The sequence below is a fragment of the Peromyscus leucopus genome, chromosome 8b (assembly GCF_004664715.2).
Source record: "Peromyscus leucopus breed LL Stock chromosome 8b, UCI_PerLeu_2.1, whole genome shotgun sequence".
NCBI classification, from domain to species: Eukaryota; Metazoa; Chordata; class Mammalia; order Rodentia; family Cricetidae; genus Peromyscus; species Peromyscus leucopus.
The window spans coordinates 93,109,061-93,130,156 of record NC_051086.1 but is presented as its reverse complement, the minus strand read 5'-3'; the positions used below and the strand labels follow the sequence as shown (position 1 = coordinate 93,130,156).

At 44.8% G+C, this 21,096-nt stretch overlaps 1 protein-coding gene across 1 annotated transcript; it reads right to left on the bottom strand.

The window, feature by feature from the left end:
- Positions 1-7,497: 7,497 nt before the first annotated feature.
- On the bottom strand, positions 7,498-17,171 carry Krt28 (keratin 28). Its single transcript, XM_028889500.2, has 8 exons — positions 16,678-17,171; positions 15,970-16,052; positions 15,146-15,302; positions 12,817-12,978; positions 12,611-12,736; positions 9,029-9,246; positions 8,065-8,120; positions 7,498-7,829 (listed from the first exon to the last, which is right to left on the bottom strand). Exons 1-8 carry the CDS (start codon positions 17,155-17,157, stop codon positions 7,687-7,689), a joined length of 1,425 nt encoding a protein of 474 aa, XP_028745333.1. The 5' UTR covers positions 17,158-17,171; the 3' UTR covers positions 7,498-7,686.
- Positions 17,172-21,096: the final 3,925 nt, after the last annotated feature.

The window sequence follows — 21,096 nt, the reverse complement described above, 5'->3', positions numbered from 1 at the left end:
CATGCACACAGACAAGACAAACTAGGTTAGTGATATTCTGTACTACCCAAGAGAAACCATTTCAGTGCGTGTCCCACAGGATCCCCAAAGTTATGTTTCAACCAAACTAAACAAACAAATGCAGAAACAAAGACATATGACCAAGAGTCAACGTTAACTGTAGTCTATGGAACATGCAAGACCAGCAATCATGCCATCACAAGGAAGTATATGCAACACACACACACATGCACGTGGGAGTGAAGGAACTAGAAGTGTTGTCAATGGACAAGTGCCTATCAGAAGAGACCAGCCACCCCACAGGCATGAATTCATTCCTAGTTCTGTGAACCCTCACGTCTGGTTCTGCAAACCCGGTCAAGAGCCCGTGGCTGGGGATGTCATCGGCCCTAGGGCAGAACCTACCACTGTTGTTTTGCTAAATGGACACATTGTCAAACTGCCTTCTCGGTACTTCTATTTATACCCACAGATTAGGTTTGTTCTCAGCCTTCATCAGTGAGGCTCGTTTATGCGACGTGTGACAGTGCAGAGGTCCCCAGCCGGTCAAAGTGCTAATAGTAAGTGACCGGGAGTGCTCAGCTTCAACTGGGACATCTGTATTATCCCCTTCAAGGTCAAGGCAACGTCCTGGAAGAGAGGGTGGAAGGTCCATGTGAGCCAGATGACGGGGAGAAGTACAGATGACGGAAACAGTGTCTTCTGTCTCGACATGGCCACTGTACTCGTCCACTCACAGTAGTTCTGGTTACTCTCATGAGAGAGAACAAGTCTGGACCAATCAGCATTTCATCATGGATGGAGGAGGGGCTCACAAGACCTCATCCCTCCCTAAGGGACTTGAGGTAGTTAATGGCTTCTGGAGGCGGTGGTGACTCTTTGTTAAGTAGTGCAGCCCATGCTTCAGCAAATAACCTTTCTCCCAAGCTCATGAAAGCAACCCAAATTAAATTCATTGGGACACACACACACACACACACACACACACACACAGAGGGGGGGAGACATCAAAGTTGGAAGGGGACTTTCTGGGAAAGAGAAGGGTTTGAGTGGAAGTAGGAAGTACGAGGGAGATGGAGAGCAGAAACGATCAAAATTCATTAGACACGTGTGAAATTTCACTGCCTCCCCTATGTCCAAGCTCCCAAACTTCTAAACTGAAAAATTGTAAGTTCTAGATTTTTTTCCAGCTTCATCCAGACAGAGTCTTACGGTAGAGCCCCAGGTGTCCTGGAACTCTCTCTGCAGACCAGGCTGACTTCAGACTCACAGAGATCCAGCTGCCTCTGCCTCCTGAGTGCTGGGATTAAAGATATACACCGCCCTGCCTGGTATCTATCCCAACTTTTGTTACGTGATCTTCGGCAGGTATAATCTGCTGCCCTCGCTCCTTTTAGGATCAACTAACATGTCAATTTTCAAGGACTTTGGATTGACCAGATCGTAGAGGAAACAGGAGGCAAAGGACAAGTGGGCTGGGGGAACTTTAGAAATCAAACTGACATCTTGTTAAAACTAACGTGTTTTAGTTAATGTGCGAAATGGTGGGTTTCATGATCACATTTCAACATATGTGCTATGTACTTTTACCGTGTTCACTCCCATCTCCCTCGCTCCTCTCCACAGGACACCCTTTTCCTCACACAGTCCCTCTTCTTCTTTCATGGTTTGTCTATGTTTTTGAAATCTATATGCTGCATATGAGAGAAGATGCAATATTAGTCTTGCCGAATCTGGGTTTTTTTTTTTTTCTGTTGTTTGTTTAACATGATGATTCAAGTTCCATCCATGTTTCTGCAAATGACATGATTTTATTTTTCTTTCTCTAGTCATCTGTGTTGGTTTGAATGAGACGTTCCCTGCAAGTGTTGGGCATTTGAGCACTTGTCCCTGTTTGGTGGCTGTTTGGGGAGGATTGGGAGGTGTGGCTTCACTGAAGGAAGTATGTCACCGGGGGCGGGCTTTGAGGCTTTTAAAGACTCCCCCCATTTTGAGTTACCTCTCTCTGCTTCCTGTTTGTGGGTATAGAAATGTGATCTCTCAGCAACTGCTCCAGTGACAAGCTTGCCTGCCTGCTGCCATGCTACCCACCGTGAGGGTCATAGACTCTTATCCTCCTGGAACCACAAACTCCAAATAAAGCCTGCCTTCATAAGTTGTCTTGGTCATGGTGTTTTATCACTCCAGTGGAAAAAACTAACACACCACCCATCTGTTGATGGGCATTCAAGTTGATTCCTCGTCTTGGTTATTGAGAACAGTGACTCACCAAACATGGATGTGCTGATGTCTCTGTGCTTTGTTGGCTTGGGTGGGTCAGGTTCCAGTTCTACTTTGAGTGTTTGGAAGTTTCCATGCTGACTCTACACTGTCACACTGATTTACCTCCTGCCCGCAGAGTAGGAATGTCCCTGCCTCCCACACTCACAGCGGCACTACCGTTACTCGTTTCCTTGGTGAAAACCATGGTGACTGGAGTGAAGAGGACTCTTAAATGTAGTTTTGAAGTCAAACACCTTTCACCCATATACTTTTTCTTTGCTATTTGTATTTCTTCTTTTAAAGCTTGTCTGTTCAATTCATGTGCCCATTTATTGATTGATGTATATCTCTATATATGTGTGTATGTGTATGTATATATATATATGTGTTATTATATATATGCATATGTAGTATATGGATATGTATATACATAGAGTCTCACTATGCATCTCTTGCTGCCTTTAACTTGCTATGTAGACCAGGGTGGGCTTGAACTCACAGAGATCTGCCTGCCTCTGCCTCCTGAGTGCTGGGATTAAAGATGTGCACCACCATGCCTGGCATTTGCTTTGATTTTTGGCTTTTGGTTTTTCTGAGTTCTTCAAAGATTCTAGATGTTAATCCCTGGTCAGATGTGTGACTGGAAAAAGTTTTCTCTGTAGCCTTTTCCTCCCCTTATTCTTTTGTCTTCAGTGGGATCCCACCTGTCAATTATTTTCTGAGCGGTTGGAGTTTTATCAGAAAGTCCTTCCCCAAGCGTGAATTTTAAGGTGCTTCCCCTGGACATTTCAAAGTTTTGGGTCCGACATTCGGATCTTCGCTTCATTTTGAATCGATTCTTTCCCAGGGTGAGACTTAGGGAGCTTGTTTTGCTCTGCTTGTGAGCATCCAGTTTTCCCATCAGCACGATTCACTGAAAAGGCTGCTTTCTCCCATGAGCTGTTGGTTGGTGCCTTTGTTGAAGAGCCTGCAGCTGTGGAGATGGGTTTCTGGGCCCTTTGTTGTATGTGTCTGTGTTTATACAGGTTTGTTGTAGAGGTTTATTCTCTTTCTAATTGTGTTTACATGTGTGTGTCTGTGGGAGTGTGTGCACATGAGTGAAGATGCTCTTGGAAGCTGGAAGAGCGTGCTGGATCCTCTGGAGCTGGAGTGACAGATGGTTGTAAATCACCCCATATGGGCGTGATGACCAACCTCAAACTCAGGTCCTCTGGAAGAACGATAGGTGCTTTTAACCACTGAGTCATGCCAGGAGGTGGTGGCTTACGCCTTTAGTCCCAGCACTTGGGAGGCAGAGACAGGTGGATCCCTGAGTTTGAGGCCAGCCTGGTCTATAGAGCGAGCTCCAGGACAGCCAAGGCTACACAGAGAAAACAAAAAAAAATCCAAAACCAAACCCAAATAATAATAACAATAAGAAAAGAACCATTGAGCCTTCTGTTTAGCCCCAAGGCCAACAATTGTGAACCTGTATCTAAATCTCTAAGACATTAGAAAAGGCATTTGGAATTATACCTCATTTCAGAAAACAGGGGCTAATTGCCTGGAATAAATGAGCAAAAGAAACAAAGAGAGGTGAAAGCCCACAAATATTAATACACATGAATAAGAAAACATAGAAATGGACAGCATTCCTGTATAAAATGAAAACATTTTGTGCCTGCAAACAGATTACGATATTATCTACCACTTCAGAATCACCTAAAATGCATTAAAAGGGATAGAAGAAAGAAGTTATAAAAACTTAGGAATGAGTTAATAGAAATAAGACATAGTCACAGGAAATGTGAAGTTTAGGGAAAAAGCCAGTGTCCAGAGGAAAATTATATTTTGCAACCAGACAATCTTGAAGTATCACTGAACATAATCCGGGAGCATATTAAATAGCATATAATGCCCTATGGAAGCTACTCACAGGAAGCCAGTGGTAATTTACTTCCTGTAAAGGGCTCCGATACATCTTAAACATCTGTGGTTTCCTTGGTAACAACTGAATGCTGAAAGCCAGATGTGATGTTTCATGCCTGTGCTCTGGGTTTTGAGGTAAGAGGATTGCTGTGAGTTCGAGGGCAGCCTAGCTATATACAGTGAGTTGCAGGCAGGCCTGGGGTACAGAATGAGATCTTGTGTTAATAACAACAACAACAACAACAAATCACAAACCAAAACCAACACACACACACACACACACACACACACACACACACACACACACACACACACGCATATCAACTAACTGTCCAAGCAGGGTGGTCCAATTCCTTCTCCTTTAGAAGGATTTTGATTCTTCAGAACCTTGAAGTATTCAAACCCACTACAGTGAAAAAAAAAGTGGAGCTCTTCCGAGACTGGGGAAGAACATGTGTTCATCAGCAGAACTCCTTCAGAGCCCAGGCGCCCTAACTTCTGCTGAGCACAGGAAAATCACAGAACCGAATGGCATAGTCAATTGTCTAGGAAGAACAGGTCGTGACTGAGCATGGTGTGAGCACGGAGTGTTTCCTTCCACACTGTGAACCCTACAGAACTTAAAGGCAGTTCGCCCAGGGGTTAATTCTACATCCATTGCTTTGTGAATAGACACCTGGGGGATTCTGGGTTATCTCTTCAGCAAAAGGGGTGGAGTTAGAGGGCTTTCCTTCCCTTTGATCCTTCTGTGCCGACAGCTCTCTCAAGGCAGAGTGCGTCCTGTACTTCTGAGTCTTCCTGGGCATCCTACATAAAGGAACCCCATGCAGACAGCGTTTTCAAAGATCCCTGGCCTCTGAGCACACCTGCAAGGCAGGAGTTGTTTCACAGGCTCCAGACACAAAGACTCTGTTAGAAGAGTTCTGCCCTTGGTCCAGTGCTCTCTGTGGCTAACTTGAAATTCTCAGTAATTGTGTCTTCAAACTTGTGTTCTGTAAAGTGAGTTCTGATGCGCTGTGGGGCATGCAGGTGCATGGGGGAGTGTGTGAGTCACGTGTCTGCCATGATTTATACTGCCTCTGTAAGCACAGAGCACATGCAATGCCCTCATGTACTGGATTCTGGTTAGCAGCGATGCCAGGGAGTCCAACTATACATACCCAAAGTGGGGAAATGTTTGGTATATAGCCTCCAAGATGGGGGTAAGCTGGGTCTCCCACAATCCCAGGGAGCCAGGATTTTCCATGTGACCCAGAACTTGCTTCAAATGTCATGGATGTTCCAAGAAGCATGAATAACTGAAGTATCCAGCATGTATAAATTTTTTGAAGTCTATAACTGGGTGTGGTGGTGTTTGACTTTCATCCCAACACTGGAGAAGCAAAAGCAGGCAGATCTCTGTGAGTTCGAGGTTAGTCTGGTCTATACTGTGGGTTCCAGGCTAAACAAGGCTATATCTAAAACAAAATGATTAAAAAAAACAAAACAAACAAACAAACAAACAAACAAAAAAACAACCTCAAACCAAACAAACTGAAACTCAAACCAAAGAACAATAGCAAAGTGAAATAAAAACAGTTGAGTTTGTTTTGTTTTTGTTTCCACTGTTTGATAAGAACAAAATAATATGCATATGTGAGCTACAAAATACAGATGATATCATTTTAGTGTTTGGATTTAAAACTGGGATTTCACTGCATAAAAACAAGTGATTAATGTATACAATAATCTAAAATTTATTTTTTCTTTTTACTTAGAATGACATTAAATAGCACAAGGCTGTAAAACTAAAGCCAAAACAAGAAAAAAAAAACCTTCTCAAAACAAAATCATAAAAAAATCCAGGATAAATCAAGAACATAATTAAAAAAGCTGGGCATGGTGTTGCACGCTTTTAATCCCAGTGTAGGCAGAGGCAGGAGGATCCCTGAGTTTGAGATCATCCTGGTCTACAGAGCAAGTTCTAGGACAGCCAGGGCTACACAGAGAAGCTTTGTCTCAAAAAACAAAACAAACAAAACAACAACAAAGAACGTAATAGAGGAAAGAAGCAAAGAGTACCATATTCTAGACCCTTCAATGTCATCAGTTTTGAACACAGGGACCTCACACTTTCATTTCACAGACTCTTTCAAGTTATGTAGCTGGCTCTGTGTGTTAAGAAGCCATCTCCTCATAACTTCTAGAACTTGCTTCATGTGGTGCATTTGGGCAGAAATTTTGTAAGACTTTGATTATTTTCTCTGCTTCTTTGAACTCCCGTGGATCTGTTGGGTTGTTGGGCAGAATGGAGCTTCCCAATGAAATCAGGAAGACACTTGAGAAAGAAAAAACAGCTTTCCTAAGGCAGAACCACTCAGTGACCTTGGAGGTCATACACTTCACAAGAGTTTGAGTCTTAGCACAGGTCTTGGTGTGGGGAAGGATCGAAAAACTGGCATGATGTGTGTTTGTACAGTCCCAAGGTAAGAACGGCTTTTTTTTTTTTTGCCTGCATATAAGTCTGAGTACCACATGAGTGTGTGGTGGTCGAGGAGCCCAAAGAGAGAGAGAGAGTTAGATCCTTTGGAACTGGAGTTAGAGATGGTTGTGAGTCACGTGTGGGAATTGAACCCCAGTGCTCTGGAAGAGCAGCCAATGCTCTTAATTGCTTAGTTCCTGGCTTTTACATTTTAAATGGTTGAAAACATGAAAAGAATAATGTTTTCATGAAACATTAAATTATTTGCAATTCAAAAATCTCAGTGCCTCTAAACAAAATTTTGTCTAAAGTAGTTGTGCCCAGCAATGTATGGCTCTTTCTGTTAAAAGCAATTATAAAGCTGAGCAGTTGTGATAGACTTAGGGTCTGCAATGCCTAAAATATTTCTGCCTGGGGCTTCCTGGAGAAAAGCTTCTATCATCTGTTTTGGAAAGGTCACCAACATGTGATTCGTTGTGGTAGATCTGTTCAAAGGTTCTGTCACCCCCACTCCACCCCGCATCCCCCACTCCCCTCCACCCCCCCACCCCACCCCCTGTCAGACTGGGAATGGTATCCTAGTTTGTGGGTAATCTTGACAGAGTCTTGACAAAAATACCAGACACGCACCATCTAGTGGTGGACTGTTCCAGTTGCAGGAGAATTTCTGAACGTTCCCAGATAGTTCACCTATGCAGACATGGTGGGATTTAAAGACTATGCCTAGGGAATATTTAATACTTATATGCATATGATCGTATTGATAGTCGTTGAAAACTAGAGTGAAATTCAGTGGAAACATTTTCCATAGGGTCTTCTTAAGGAAAAAAAATAAATCACAACTCAATATTAACCACCAGCAAAGAGAATGTGTGCCCATCAATTATTTTATTTATTTGGAACAGAAACACCCAACATCATGCGAAAGAAAAGAGGTATTTTGTCTAAGGTCACTCATCTGTAATAGTAGAAAGCATTTCCGTTCTCCCTGAGATGTAGAACAGTGCCACTGTGCGGGCTCCGCCGGCGAGTTATTCTCTCCCCTAGCGTGAGAGTTAGAAGGGAACCCTCTGTTCCGCCTTCCCGTTGCTCATCTTGGACATCTTTTCCTCGATGGAGTGGATCCTCGATGACAGAACCTTTCCACGCTGATCTATTTCTTCAACCACCGTCTTGACCAGTGTGGTTTTGGATAAATCTAGAGAAGCAAACACAGGTGAATGGTGAATTCTTCCCAATAGGTAGCGTGAGAGAGGAGCCCAACACTGCACTCACTGGGGAGGGAGTGTTGGGGTTTATAGTAAGATTTTGGGGTGTATGGGGAGCATTTCCAGTGGTTAGAACCACTTCACTGTAGAGTTGGCTGCTATGTGTGAGAGCTATTGATGGGAAGGGATTTTTCCATTACAGAAATAAAACGAGGTTTTCGTTACCTTTGGATGAATTCCCTGAGCTTCCAGATTCAAAGCCCTTTGCGCTGGAGCAGGAACTGAAAGAGAAAAGAGTATTATTTTACAAGGGTGCTCCTGATCACGTTGGAAGCTTTTCATTGAGATACCGACTCAACAGATCTCAGTTTTTACTATTGAAGAAAATATGATTTTGTGTGCAGGAGCAGGAAGTGATTACAAGTTATCTAAAGAGAGGTTTTTTTTTTTTTTTTAAATCTTATTTCCATTTGAGTTTTTTTCTTTTGGTGGTGGTGGTGATAGTGTGTGTGCATGTGTATGAGTGTGTATGTGTGTGAGTGTGTATGTGTGTGAATATGTGTGTGTGTCTGTGAATGTGTTTGTGAGTGTGGGTGTGTGTAGGTTGGTATCAGGAATCCTCCTTTATTGTTCTCAGCCTTAGTTTTAAAGAGAGATTTATTTACTTTTATCTTATGTGTGTGTTACCTGAGTGTACACATATGCATAACATACATGCAGTGCTCTCAGAGGTTAGAAAAGGGCCTCAGTTTCCCAGGAACTGGTGTTACATGTGACAAGCATTTACCCACTGAGCGGTCTCCCAGTCCCTCCCATTTGATTTTTTAAATCCAAGAATTAAACACTTAAGACGTATGTACTAGCTTAAGAGATATACATATAAAATATGCAATGTCCTAGGAGCCACACATACATATAGAATGTGTTCAGGGGTTTGGGGGAGGGGCAGGGGTCAGGAAAATCTTGAAATCACAATGCTTAACGTGGATAATAGTGAGGAACTTGTGCAGGAATGATGGGAGTCATCTGAGGCAGATAAGGGGGCTCTGTACAAAATACAGAGAAAATGATTCTAGAAGCAAGAGAAAGACATGCACTTGTACAGCGGGAGAGAAAAACGGCGGGCTAAAAGTGTGGCGGGCTCAGGGGTAGAGCGAGGCTGTTGTGAGGAACTTCCCAGCGGTCTTACTTTTCGTCTCCATCTATGAGGCGGCAGTAGGTGTCGATCTCCTTCTCCAGGTGGGCCTTGATGTCCATCAGCTGCTCGTGTTCCAGTTTCTGACCCTCGGTCTCGGTCCTGACCTGGTGCAGCTGCTCCTCCAGCGCGCTGATCTGAGCCTGGATGTGTGCCAGCTGCGAGCAGTAGTTGCCCTCGGTCTCCGCCAGGGAGCACTCCAGCGAGTGTTTCTGAGACATCAAAGAGCATAGCAAAGGATGGAATCTCCGGCGGTGGAGTACCTGGCCCTGGGTTTCTCAGCATCTGCGGGACCACTCCCCAGGCAAGTAGGGGCCTGCCACAATAAGACAGGAGGTGGAGCCTGGCATTAACCAGGTGGTGAACAGGCACTGGATGACCTCCAAGACTTTGTGTATTTTAACATATACTTAGGTGTGTGTGTGGGGGTGGGTGGGGGGCAGGCATGTGTCACAACAATCGTGTGGAGGCCAGAGGACAGCCTTCAGGATTTGGTTCTTCCCTTCCACCATATGGGTCCCCGGGATCAAACTCTGGCTATGGGCCTTGGTAGTAGGTACCCTTACTTAACACTGAGTCATCTCACCGCCCCCCTAGAAGATATTTGACTGTTAAGATTTTGGTAACAATTTCTGTTAAGACCAACATGTCTATAAGAACACTTGGGGGAGGGGGCAGAACAGTAAGAAATCCACAAGGGATGATTTATACTTGAAAATTGTTTTTTTTGGGGGGGGCTGTTATAGCCAAGTCTTACTCCTTAACATCCCATTCTTCATCCTATTCTCATCCTATTCCTCATCTTATTCTCATCCCATTCCTAGGCCTGCTGGGCTCTTGTTTCCTTTTCTGACCCATCCTCGATTTTCTGTCATCACCGAAGCCCCCTTTTTAAAGCAGTTAAGATGGAATGAATCCTTTCACAGGGTGGGCTGTCAAGGCCAGCGCTCATAACAGGCAGGTCATCGTGTCCACACCACTCCTATGCGCATCCTGCTTCCTCTTCGCCTTCCATAGACTGTAATTTGTCCCGCCACCTGATCCCTGCCCAGCTGTGGCAATTTTCCTCTGTCTCTCATCATACATAAATATATATGTCTGGGCAGTTATTACTTCTGATATCAGTCATTATCAGAATGTCCACCACCTCTTCCGCTCCCTCAATTTCCTCTTCTTCTTGTGTGATGTGATTGCGGCTCTTACATCACAGGAAATGAAGCCTGGATTAAAAGGAGATGCAAGGCTCTGCCTGGCATTCTTGAAGGCGGTTTGGCTCAGTGTGTACAAAATAAATGCGTTTTGTTTTTAAAATGCTTTCTCTCTCTCTCTCTCTCTCTCTCTCTCTCTCTCTCTCTCTCTCTCTCTTTGTGTTGGCCAAAGAATACCCTTGGATGTCATTCTTCAGGTGATATCTACTCATTTGTTTAATCATTTTTTTTTTTTTGTTGTTGTTGTTTTCGAGACAGGGTTTCTCTGTGTAGTTTTGGTGCCTGTCCTGGAACTCACTCTGTAGACTAGGCTGGCCTTGAACCCACAGAGATCTGCCTGGCTCTGCCTCCCGAGTGCTGGGATTAAAGGCGTGCGCCACGACCACCCAGCTTGATCATATTTTATAGTCATCCTGGGGCTCTCTGATTCAGCTAGGCTGGCTGCTCAGTGGGCCCCAGGGATCCCCCTGACTCTACTTCCCAGCACTGGGATTACAAGCTCATGCCACCACACTTGCTTTTTTTCCCCCCATGAATTCTAAAGATTAAACTCATAGCCTTGTGCTTGCCTGGCAAGCCCTTTACCAACTGAGCAACCCCCCAGCTCCCTGTCTTTCTTCTTCATTGCAATAGTAGCGTTAAAATTTTAAGGATGCTTTTGTGTAATGCCAAATACATGATGTATTGATTTGACCCTAGGATCACAAAGGAGGAGTTAGGTAGCAAGATATTCATCATAACAGGCAGGCATCAGTCTCAGTGGGCTGAGACTCTTAGGACACAGACTGACACTGGCTGCTGCCTTTGGCGAGGCTGCTGGGCTCTCCAGGAGCATTGGAGCAGAAGGTGACAGTGCGGTCCTGACAAATAGCAAGATGTCAGGGAGGGCTGCACCCACAGTTCAAAACCTTGAAGCCTCACTTCCCTTCATTGGGGATTCCTTTATAAGATGACTAATACCCTGGGAAGTCAGAGGGGACAGGATCTCTCAGCTGCTTCCACGGGAAGGGTGGGTGCTGACGAGCGGGGACCGGATGAACTTGGAGCAAACGAGTGACTGCTTATATAAATAACTCCCAACCTCTAATTGACTCGCGTTCTACCTGTGGGAAACTGAACTTAGAATTTATCTTGACCAAGAATCTCACGTATGGAAGCTAGGCTAACCAGTATCACTCTATAATTTGGTTACACTGGCTGGTAAATGGATTTTTGAGGGGTTAGTTATTTCCTGATCCCAAAGCATTACTTCCAGGATGGGTGATCTGAACCTCAAATTTAATTGCTTTGTGATTTCATTGCTTTTCTGTGAAGATGGTTATACTGGGTGGTCTGAACCTAGACTCTAACTGCGTCATGATGTCATTGTTGCTATGTGAAAAGGCTTCTAATTCTGATGCGGGGATTTGAGAATTTATTTCCTACCCTGTTTTTCAGAAACACAGGGAGAAGTCACTCCTGCAGCAGGAGAAGATCGTGCAGGGTTCTGATGGTTTCGGGGAGGATGCGGAAGGAAGGTCTAGAGAGCCAGCTGTGCTGAGGGTGATGGGAAGAGGGGCATGCTGGGTAAGCTGGGGCTCAGCCAATGGTAAGAACACATCTTCTGCCTAAATACTACTTAGAGACAGAACATAGAACCTGTTCCATGTTTTAAGGTTGCTAAATCCAAAGATCTTTCTAGTAGACTGAGCCATGGTTTCTTTCGTGAGTGGCTTGCTGCTCTCATTTGCATAGTAGCTATTTCTTTGTTTATGTGACACCCTACTTCCTTAGAGATTACAGAGGGTCTTGTGGAGACGGGGAACCCTTGGACTACATGCTTGCTACAATTCTCAGCGTCAAGCCTTTTGGAGACTGCCAGCTCACAGTCCTGACCAAAAGCAGGTTTTAGAACTGGGTTGTTTCCGTGGCAACCAGTGAAGTCTTTCCGATGTCCCGGATGTGCCTAAGAGGCTGAGTGCCACAGGCTCTGTGGGTTGTGTGCTGTGGAATGAGAGCTTTTCTGTGTGGGGTGCGGGGACAGATAGTGCCCATGTCTGGGTTGGTGTGTACCTTTAAAAAAAGTTTATGTGTATGGGTGTTTTGCCTGCCTGTATCTGCATGCATGGATGCAATGCCTGCAGAGGACAGATGCCTTGAGGTTGGAGTTACATTCAGTTGTTAGCTGCCCTGTGGGTGCTGGGGATAGAAGTTGGGTCCCCTGGCAGAGTGGTAGGTTCTCTTAACTGCTGAGCCGTCTCTCCAGCCCCGTGTACTCTCTCTGTATACAGTTTTTTCAGTATTAGGAGATGTTGGTGTGACCCATCCTGACCTGTGGTCAAATAACACTGGTCCTGCCCCTTAATGTTTTAGCTGAAACAACACCTACCGTTGCTGAGAGCGACTGCAGCTCAATCTCCAGGGTCTGCAGCGAGCGCTTCAGCTCTGTCAGCTCCGTCCTGGCCGAGGTGGCTGCGCCCATGTCGTTGGAGATCTGCTGCTGCAGCGTGGCGCTCTGGAAGGCAGGGTGCACAGGGTTACACTGAGTCTGGCCTGCTAGCGTGGAAAAGACAGAGCAGGTCTGGCTCCCCTCACCTTTTCCTGGAACCAGGCCTCGGCGTCCCTGCGGTTCTGCTCCGCCAGGCCCTCGTACTCGGCTCGCATGTTGTTCAGCAGCACCGTGAGGTCCACCCCCGGGGCCGCGTTCATCTCCACGTTCACGTTGCCTCCCGCTGAGCACTGCAGAACCTTCATTTCCTGCAGCGAAGTGCAAGTGACTGTCCATATGCTATCTGAGAGGCTTTTATAGGTCCCAAAGTTCCCAGAGTATTGTGTCCTTTATGGGTCCTATTTAATCTGTGCTCACACCTGTCCTCCATCTTTCCGACCATTCTTCCTTCCATATTCTATCCATCTATCCTTCCTTCCTTCCTTCCTTCCTTCCTTCCTTCCTTCCTTCCTTCCTTCCTTCCTTCCTTCCTTCCTTCCTTTCTTCCTTCCTTCCTTCCTTTCCTCCCTCCCGTCCTCCCTCCCTCCCTCCTTCCCTCTCCCTCCCTCCTTCCCTCCTTCCTTCCTTCCTTCCTTCCTTCCTTGTTTTTATGAGACAGGGTTTCACTCTGTAGCTTAGACTAAGCTAGAACTTGCTCTGTAGACCAGGCTGGGCCTTGAACCTGGGGATCATCTTGCCTCAGTCTCCCAACTGCTGGAATTATAAAGTTGAACCACCAGCCAGGTGGTGGCGCATGCCTTTAATCCCAGCACTTGGGAGGCAGAGGCAGGCCGATCTCTGTGAGTTCAAGGCCAGCCTGGTCTACAGAGTGAGTTCCAGGACAGCCAGGGCTACACAGAGAAGCCCTGTCTCGAAAAACAAACAAACAAAAAAGTTGAACCACCATACCAAGCCCAACCATACCAGGGACCAATGAGATGGCCCAGCTGGTAAAGGCACTGCTGCCAAACAACCTGAGTTCAATCCCCGGATCCACACGGTGGAAGGGGAGAACCAGCTCCTGAAAGCTGCTCTGACTTCCACAGACGAACTGCGGCATGCGCATGGTCCTCCCCCCACAAACAAATAAGTAAAATGTAATGAAAAAAAAAGGACAACCGTATCTCCCACTTAAAAAATAGGAAAAGATTACAAAGACCAGTGAATTTATTCAGTAAATAATTTTCCAACTTTCAGGTTGATGGACTAGAGTGGTGGAAACTACCCTCCCCCACCCCCTGCCTAAAGTCCCAGCCATTGTGGAATTTTCACCTCTGGGACACTAACTGTCATTTATTGAGTGACTATTGGTTGTGGACACTGTTCTGAGAATGTGCTAAAAGCCTGAGCATCTTTAGGAAGCAGACAGTCCCTTCACAGATCAGGACCCTAAGGCACAGAGCAGGGAAGACACAGGCCTAAGTTGCTTGCTGGGATCTGGTCAGATGGGAGAATGAACAGGGCTGGCTCCCCGACTCCCGAGCACCGGTTCTTAGTGGCTCCCCTCTCCAGCTTTGGCACTCAGGAGTTTGTCTAGGATGGCACTGTCAGTCTGTCCTGCGGGGTTCTCAAGCAAAAGCAATGATCCCCACTGGTTCATGGAATAGCTCACCTTTTCATCTGAACTGAAACCATATTGCAAATGGTTTATCTCTCCTAGACCCTGCTGACAAGCATTTGCTATGTAGCCCAGGCTGGTCTCCAGTTCACAGTCCCCTGCCTGCCTCCACTTCTCAAGTACCAAGATTACAGCAGTGTATCACCATGCCTGGTCTACTTCTGATTTCTTAAACCAGATTTTGATGTCATTTAAATCTGATTTTCTAGTTAAGAATATATATATATATATATATATATATATATATGTGTGTGTGTGTGTGTGTGTGTGTGACACACACACACACACACACACACACACACACGTTTACCCCTGAAAAGCTGCTACTAACTTATTTCTGTACTTTGAAGTTCTGTGTAAGATTCCATATGAAGGAAAATTCTTATTGCGGTAGAGTTTCGAAATCAAATTATTTGCAGTCGGCACCCACCGCAGAGTGCAGTAAAGGCTCTCGGGGTGTCACAATGTGGGTGTCTTTTTACCCCACGCTCAGTGCAGTCCAAGCTGCCTCCTTTCAGTTGCTGTGACTTTAAGGGGACATGAATCCCACTGTGCTCCAGCCCCTTCCTCTGGTTATCTTGTTTGGGGGTCACTCTCCTGCCAACCAACACTCCCTAGTGGCCTTGTTCTTCCAGTGCTATGCTGTACGCCCCTCTCCTTTCTAACTTTCCTTCCTCAATGTTCTTGTGGGAGGCAAATAGATTCCATGTGTGAGTTCCATGAGCACAGATGAATGCTGGGATTGCAGCACCTTCCCTTCCTACCATTTTCACCCACGGAGTTGTGACAGGACTTAGGTCACAAGAAACGTCTCCTACCTCTTCGTGGTTCTTCTTGAGATACGTCATCTCCTCACTCAGTGATTCATACTGCAGCTCGTGGTCCGTCCTGCAGAGGGTCAGCTCGTCAAGGACGCGGCGCAATCCGTTGATGTCTGCCTCTACATTCTGGTGTAGGGTGAGTTCGTTTTCATATCTTGGGGGGAGGTGAATTTAAATGAATTTCGGTGCAAGTTAGACCTCTCCAAGAACCTGAAGGCGTCAGCCTCAACCCGATGTCAACTGGACATCTGAAACCCAATCAGGACTCTAAATAGTATAAAAATCCACAGAAGAAGCCCTGTGTGGTGGTAGCCTGTGCCTGTAATCCAAGAGCTCAGGAGGCTGAGGCAGGAGGATTGTGAGTTTTAGACCAGTCTGGGCTACCCGGGGAGACCCTGTCATAACACAAAACAGCTCTGCACAGAGAAAGACTCTTCCTTTCGTCTACGCAGGATGATGAGCCGCTAACCATTCACACCGATTCCAGTGTCTGTCACTGTTACTTGAAAGCACCCTTTCTGTAATCTTACCTAAGTTAACACTCTTACGGAATGAACACTAGTCACTGAACTATGGTTACCTTGTGCTTGGCATTATTTTAGGCAGGCCTGGAGCTACGTGGACAGTTTATTCCATGGATGCAATGAATACATTACATTTTGACTCAAGTTGACTGTTGTTTTGGATCAGAAATCCTTTGATTCCTTTACTCTTTGGGGTTATAATTTATTTTACTTGAGATGAAAAAGAAACTTTTTTCTTAAACCACATAGACAGACCGAAACTTCATGTTGGGGCCATGACTGTCATTTGTCACTTACTTTAGTCGGAAGTCGTCAGCAGCCAGTCTGGCATTATCAATCTGTAGAATTATATTAGCATTAGCAGCTGTGGAAGAGATAATCTAGAAGAAATTAAATGGGGGTTAGCAGAAATAACTTTGCTTTTGTTGTTTATTATTTAAGAAATAAGCTTTTGCATCAATTTTTAATTTAAGCAATTATCAAAATATTTAGAATTTAATTTTTTAAAAAGTAGCAATGTTTTAAATTTGTTCTCATAATTGTCTTATGTTTAGAATAGAATAATTTATTATCTATAAATGTATTTCAAAATAAACAGTGGAATTAACATTTTAGCTACATTGAAATTCATGAATCAAGGTTCCTAATTTTGAGTAATGAGGATTATTTATTAAAATTAAATACAAATTTGAGAACAGCTGTCATACATTCCTGTTTGTGATTCTATATACTTTTGCTGGAAGTTACTAAGTTTTAAAAATTTGACTAGTTCCAAGTTTGTGATTTTTACCTTGCTTTCAATTTATCCAGGTTTTTTTTTTTTTTTTTTTTTTTTTTTTTTTTTTTTATGTTTATGAGTGCTCTATCTTCACACACACCAGAAGGAACCTGATTCCATTACAGATGGTTGTGAGCCACCGTGTAGGTACTGGGAGTTGAACTCAGAACCTCTGGAAGAGCAGTCAGGTGCTCTTAACCGCTGAGCCATCTCCCCAGCCCCCTTACCTTGCTTTTAAGGTCCTCGATGGTCAGATGATATCGGCTATAGTCATTATCAAGTCCACGGCAAGATCCGGGTCCGTATTTCTCATGCCAATTCTTGATCTGTCTCTCTAGCTCGGTATTTGCCTCCTCCAGGGCTTTCACATTATCCAGGTAAGAGGCCAGGCGGCTGTTAAGGTTCTGCATGGTGACCTTCTCGTTCCCAGAGAGGAGACCTCCTTCATTTCCAGAGAAGCCAACAGCAGCAGCATTTCCCAGGGCACCGGGGGCATGGCTCCCACCAGGAGCACTCAGTGTCCCTCCTAAGGCCCAAGAAAATCCACTCCCAGCCGCCGAACTGCCTGCTCCTCCGCTGGGTGGCCTGAGGGATCCCGACTGCAGGCCAACATGCCTGGATCCGCCAGAAAACCGGAGAGACATGGTGCCGGGGCTAATGTTCCGCTTGTCTGTGGGCAGCTGTAACTTCAAAGGAGAACTAAACATCACCGGCTTGTGGGTTCTTTGAGCTTTTTATACACAGATATGGGGGTTGTCTCGAGTTGAGTGGTGTCTGCCGAGAGAGAAATGGCATCATTTAGATTAGCATGAAATGATGGATAATTGGGCGATTTAAAAAATAATTAATGCCTAACATCCCCCGGTGTTGCTTCAGGATATTTGTTATCGTGCAGAAAGTAGGGCTTAGTTCTGTTTTAAGTTCATTATTTTGACTTTTAATTTTGAGTGAGTAACCCTTTTCTTTCATCTAGAGACCCTATGAACATACTGTTATTATCTAGCGCAGGGGCTAATAGAGTGTTGAAGGCTAAGTGGGACTGAGATAGGGCCCTGTCTGCCTGGCTTACCCGAAGGTGGATGCAGGATTATTAGATACAGAAACAGGTATTTTATCCCATGAGAACCAAAAAGCATGTAATTTAAATAACTATATCCTTGGTAATTTGCCCTCCTTTCCATAGCTATAACACCTATGTATTGTCTTGGCTGATGACACAGTGTACGGCTACCGTGTCTAGTGTACTATGTTAAACACAGAAATGGAAGATGTAGAGCTAAATAAATGTAGAAATGTAGAAATGACTTTTTAAAATAGTCTTTAGGGAATTGTTAGTTCCAGACAGAGGCTGGGTCCTGTTTAGCTTTGTGTGCTAGACCAAGGAGTTTGGGATGAATCTTAAGTAAAGAGCAGAGAGAAATATCAAGTTGATTCTGAGAGAAGAGGAAGTGGTCTACCTGGGGGGAGGAGCCCTCTAATTGGTGATCCGATACCAAGTGGTCAGCCCTGAAATCATGTACACGCAAGCCACACTGAACAGACACAGCAGCTTGTATTTTACATATGTGTGCGTATGTATGTAACAACAACAATTAAAGAAGAGGAGATCAGGAACGTGATGGGGAGTAGGGGTGAAGGGTGGGGTGGGTGTGGGAGGAGTTGGAGGAACGAAAGGGAATGGAGGGAAATGATGTAATTATTTTTTAATTAAAAAGTAGCAAAAGAACCAAGTTGAAACGAGTTGATAAGGCTAACTACAGGGGTAGCAGAGCGGTCCAGGTGGGAAAGATGAACGTGGTGGTGATGTGTAGAACAGGGTGGAGTTGAGAGGGAATGGTAATTGATTGACATTTGAGAGTAAAGGAAAAATTGGAATTTTTTTTTTTCCTGACAGGATCTTACTATGGATCAAGCTTGGAATTTGCTGTGTACCTCAAGCTGGCCTTTAATTAGTGATTCTCCTGCCTCAGTTGGCCAAATACCACTATAACAAGTATGCAGTGGCTGGGGTTGACTCTGATAATTAATTTTAGATGCCAGGAATCATAATGTTCACTGAGATGGGATATGGCGGGAACACTAAGTTTAATTTTGGATGAACTGAATTCGTGAGGTTGCTGGGATATCCCTGGTAAAGATGGCTGTTGATAGGGGAAAACCTCCATGTTTAGAATAAGCTTACTGCTCTGGGCAAATGCCTGGCCAGCAAGGTGTAGAGGGGTTGCGAGGCAGAGTTGAGGGTCTGGTTCTCATTTCAGCTGACGTTCAATTATGTATTTGGAAGTAATCCTGTGCTGGATTACAGACAGAATGATGGAGGTTTGGGGGATCTGGAGACAGGAGCAAGAAGGAAAGGGTGCCAAAGAAATTCCTGGTACTCTAGAGAAAATGACTGGGCGACTGGCCGCATAATTATATAGAAAGAAGAAATGATACCAGAGGGACAGGTAGGCTGAAGAAAGAGTTTGAGTCTGAGTCATTGGATGTCTTTATGTCACAGAGGAGGAAAGAGTGAACATGACATGGATAAAATTGAGGGAAGGCTGATTAAAGTTGCTTTGCTAATCTGTTTTCTGTTGCTTGAACAAGACACCCGAAGCCGACTATTTTGTAAAGAAAAGAGATCTATTTTGCTGACAATTTTGAATATTGAAAATCCAAGATTGGGTAGCACCATCTTTTCAGCTTCTGTGAGGTTCCCTTTGTCTATATCACGATGTGGTAGAGAAATGAGAAGGGAAACAGCCATGTGAAGAAGGAGCAAGGACTTGCAGATGGCCTTGCTTTAAAAATGGCCCTTTCTCAAGAGCTTCCTGAGTCCCACAAGCAAATCTGGGTCAATCCTCTTTGAGACAGTGTCCCTGATGAACAGTGAATCGACCATCTTTCACTGTGTCCAAGCACAGAAAGGTGCCAATCCCTCAAAACCACCATACCAGGGACCAGTCTCTAGCACATAAGCCTTTAGGAAACTTATATAAACCACCTTCAAACTCTAGCAATTGGAGGGTGGAGACCAATGTACAGAATTTTAAAACAGGTAGAAGCCCAGATGTCCAAGTCCAGGGACCAGCCATGAGGACTGGATTCAACATCATTGGAATGAAAAGTTAGGAGGAGATTAGGCCCCAAAGTCATTGAATACTAGACCAGGAACTCCTGGACATGAAGTGTGATGTCTGGAGGTGGGAAGGAAATGGACCATCAGCCAGTTGCTGACATCTTTGGATGGTGGGCTAACAAGAGTATGTGGGAAGGGGCACTTGGGCAGCATTTTTCCTCAAAAGAATTTTAGCATAATGATTTAGTGGTACAGGCCTAAGGTCTGGCTCAGTGGGTGAAATTGCCCACTCTGCAAGCGTGAGGCCTGAACTTGAGTCCCCAGAACCCACGTAAAAGCCAGACTAACTCCAGCAGGCCTACAGGGGGCTGGTGGGTGGAGACAGGAGAATCCTTGGAAGCTCGTGGGCCATCTAGCCTGACATAGGCAATGGGAGAAGCCAACCAAACTAACACAAAACCAACACAAAACGATCTTGTATCAAACAAAGTTGAAGTTGAGGATTAACAGTGGACATCTGACCTCTATATGGAGGTCATAACATGTACAAGCCTGAATTATAGACACACATACACACACATACAAATGCATGCACACATACATCACATACGAATACACACAAATAAAAAAGAATTAAGTGGCACAAAGCTGGGAGTAGCATTGGAGATGGAGGATTTGGACTTATAGTATCTGTCTGAAAGTCCATAGATGGGGTGTGTGGAAGTGGGAGGGGAAGGAAAGATTCAGGGTGGTGCCGGAGGATGGAGAGAAGATGGGAGTTTAAAACTGTCAGGAGAGAATGTATGGGTAGGGTGAGAGACCAGAATCGGGCTGGGGACTAATGAGAGGCTTCTGATAGATGGCATGGTAGAGGATAGCTGTACTGTCTATGACCTTGTAACACCAGCCCTAGAGATGTAGCAGGTAACTGTCCTACCTACCCATGACCTTGAAGTACTGGGGCATGGCTTGGGGCTACCCTTGAGACCTGAGACGTAGACTGCTTGTTCTCTCTCCCTTGTGGGACTTGGATGCTTGGACGGTCTGAGGTGGAAGAACAGTGTGGGACTGTGTCTCACCTTTCCAGGACCCTGTGACAATTCCTCTGTTCTGTCTTGTGAGTTTTATTTCTTAATAAATCCCTTTGCCCTTTAAGCAGACTCTGTGGTTTTCTCACTTCACATGGCACCCAATGTGGGGCACGAACCCATGACCCTGGGATTAAGAGTCCCATGCCCTACTAACTGAGCTAGTTGAGAGATTCATCCAGGAAAGGCAGGGCCTGAGAAATTTCTGTCTATGACATGACATTGCCAGGATACTTCAGAGGAAAGATACATTAAAGGGTTAATGCTGTAAGACATAGATTCCCCCTCCCACTAAACCTTTCCCTTTTCTTTTCTTTTTTATTTTCAAAGAGTCTTGCAGAAAAAGTTCAAATAAATTGTCAAAATGTAGTTTAAAAATTCCCATCTCATCAGTTTGTTTAGGTACCTGAGGGTGTGTTTGACATAGTGCTCAGAAAGTGGAACGGTTCAATAAATGGCAGCTGGTGTGTGTGTGTGTGTGTGTGTGTGTGTGTGTG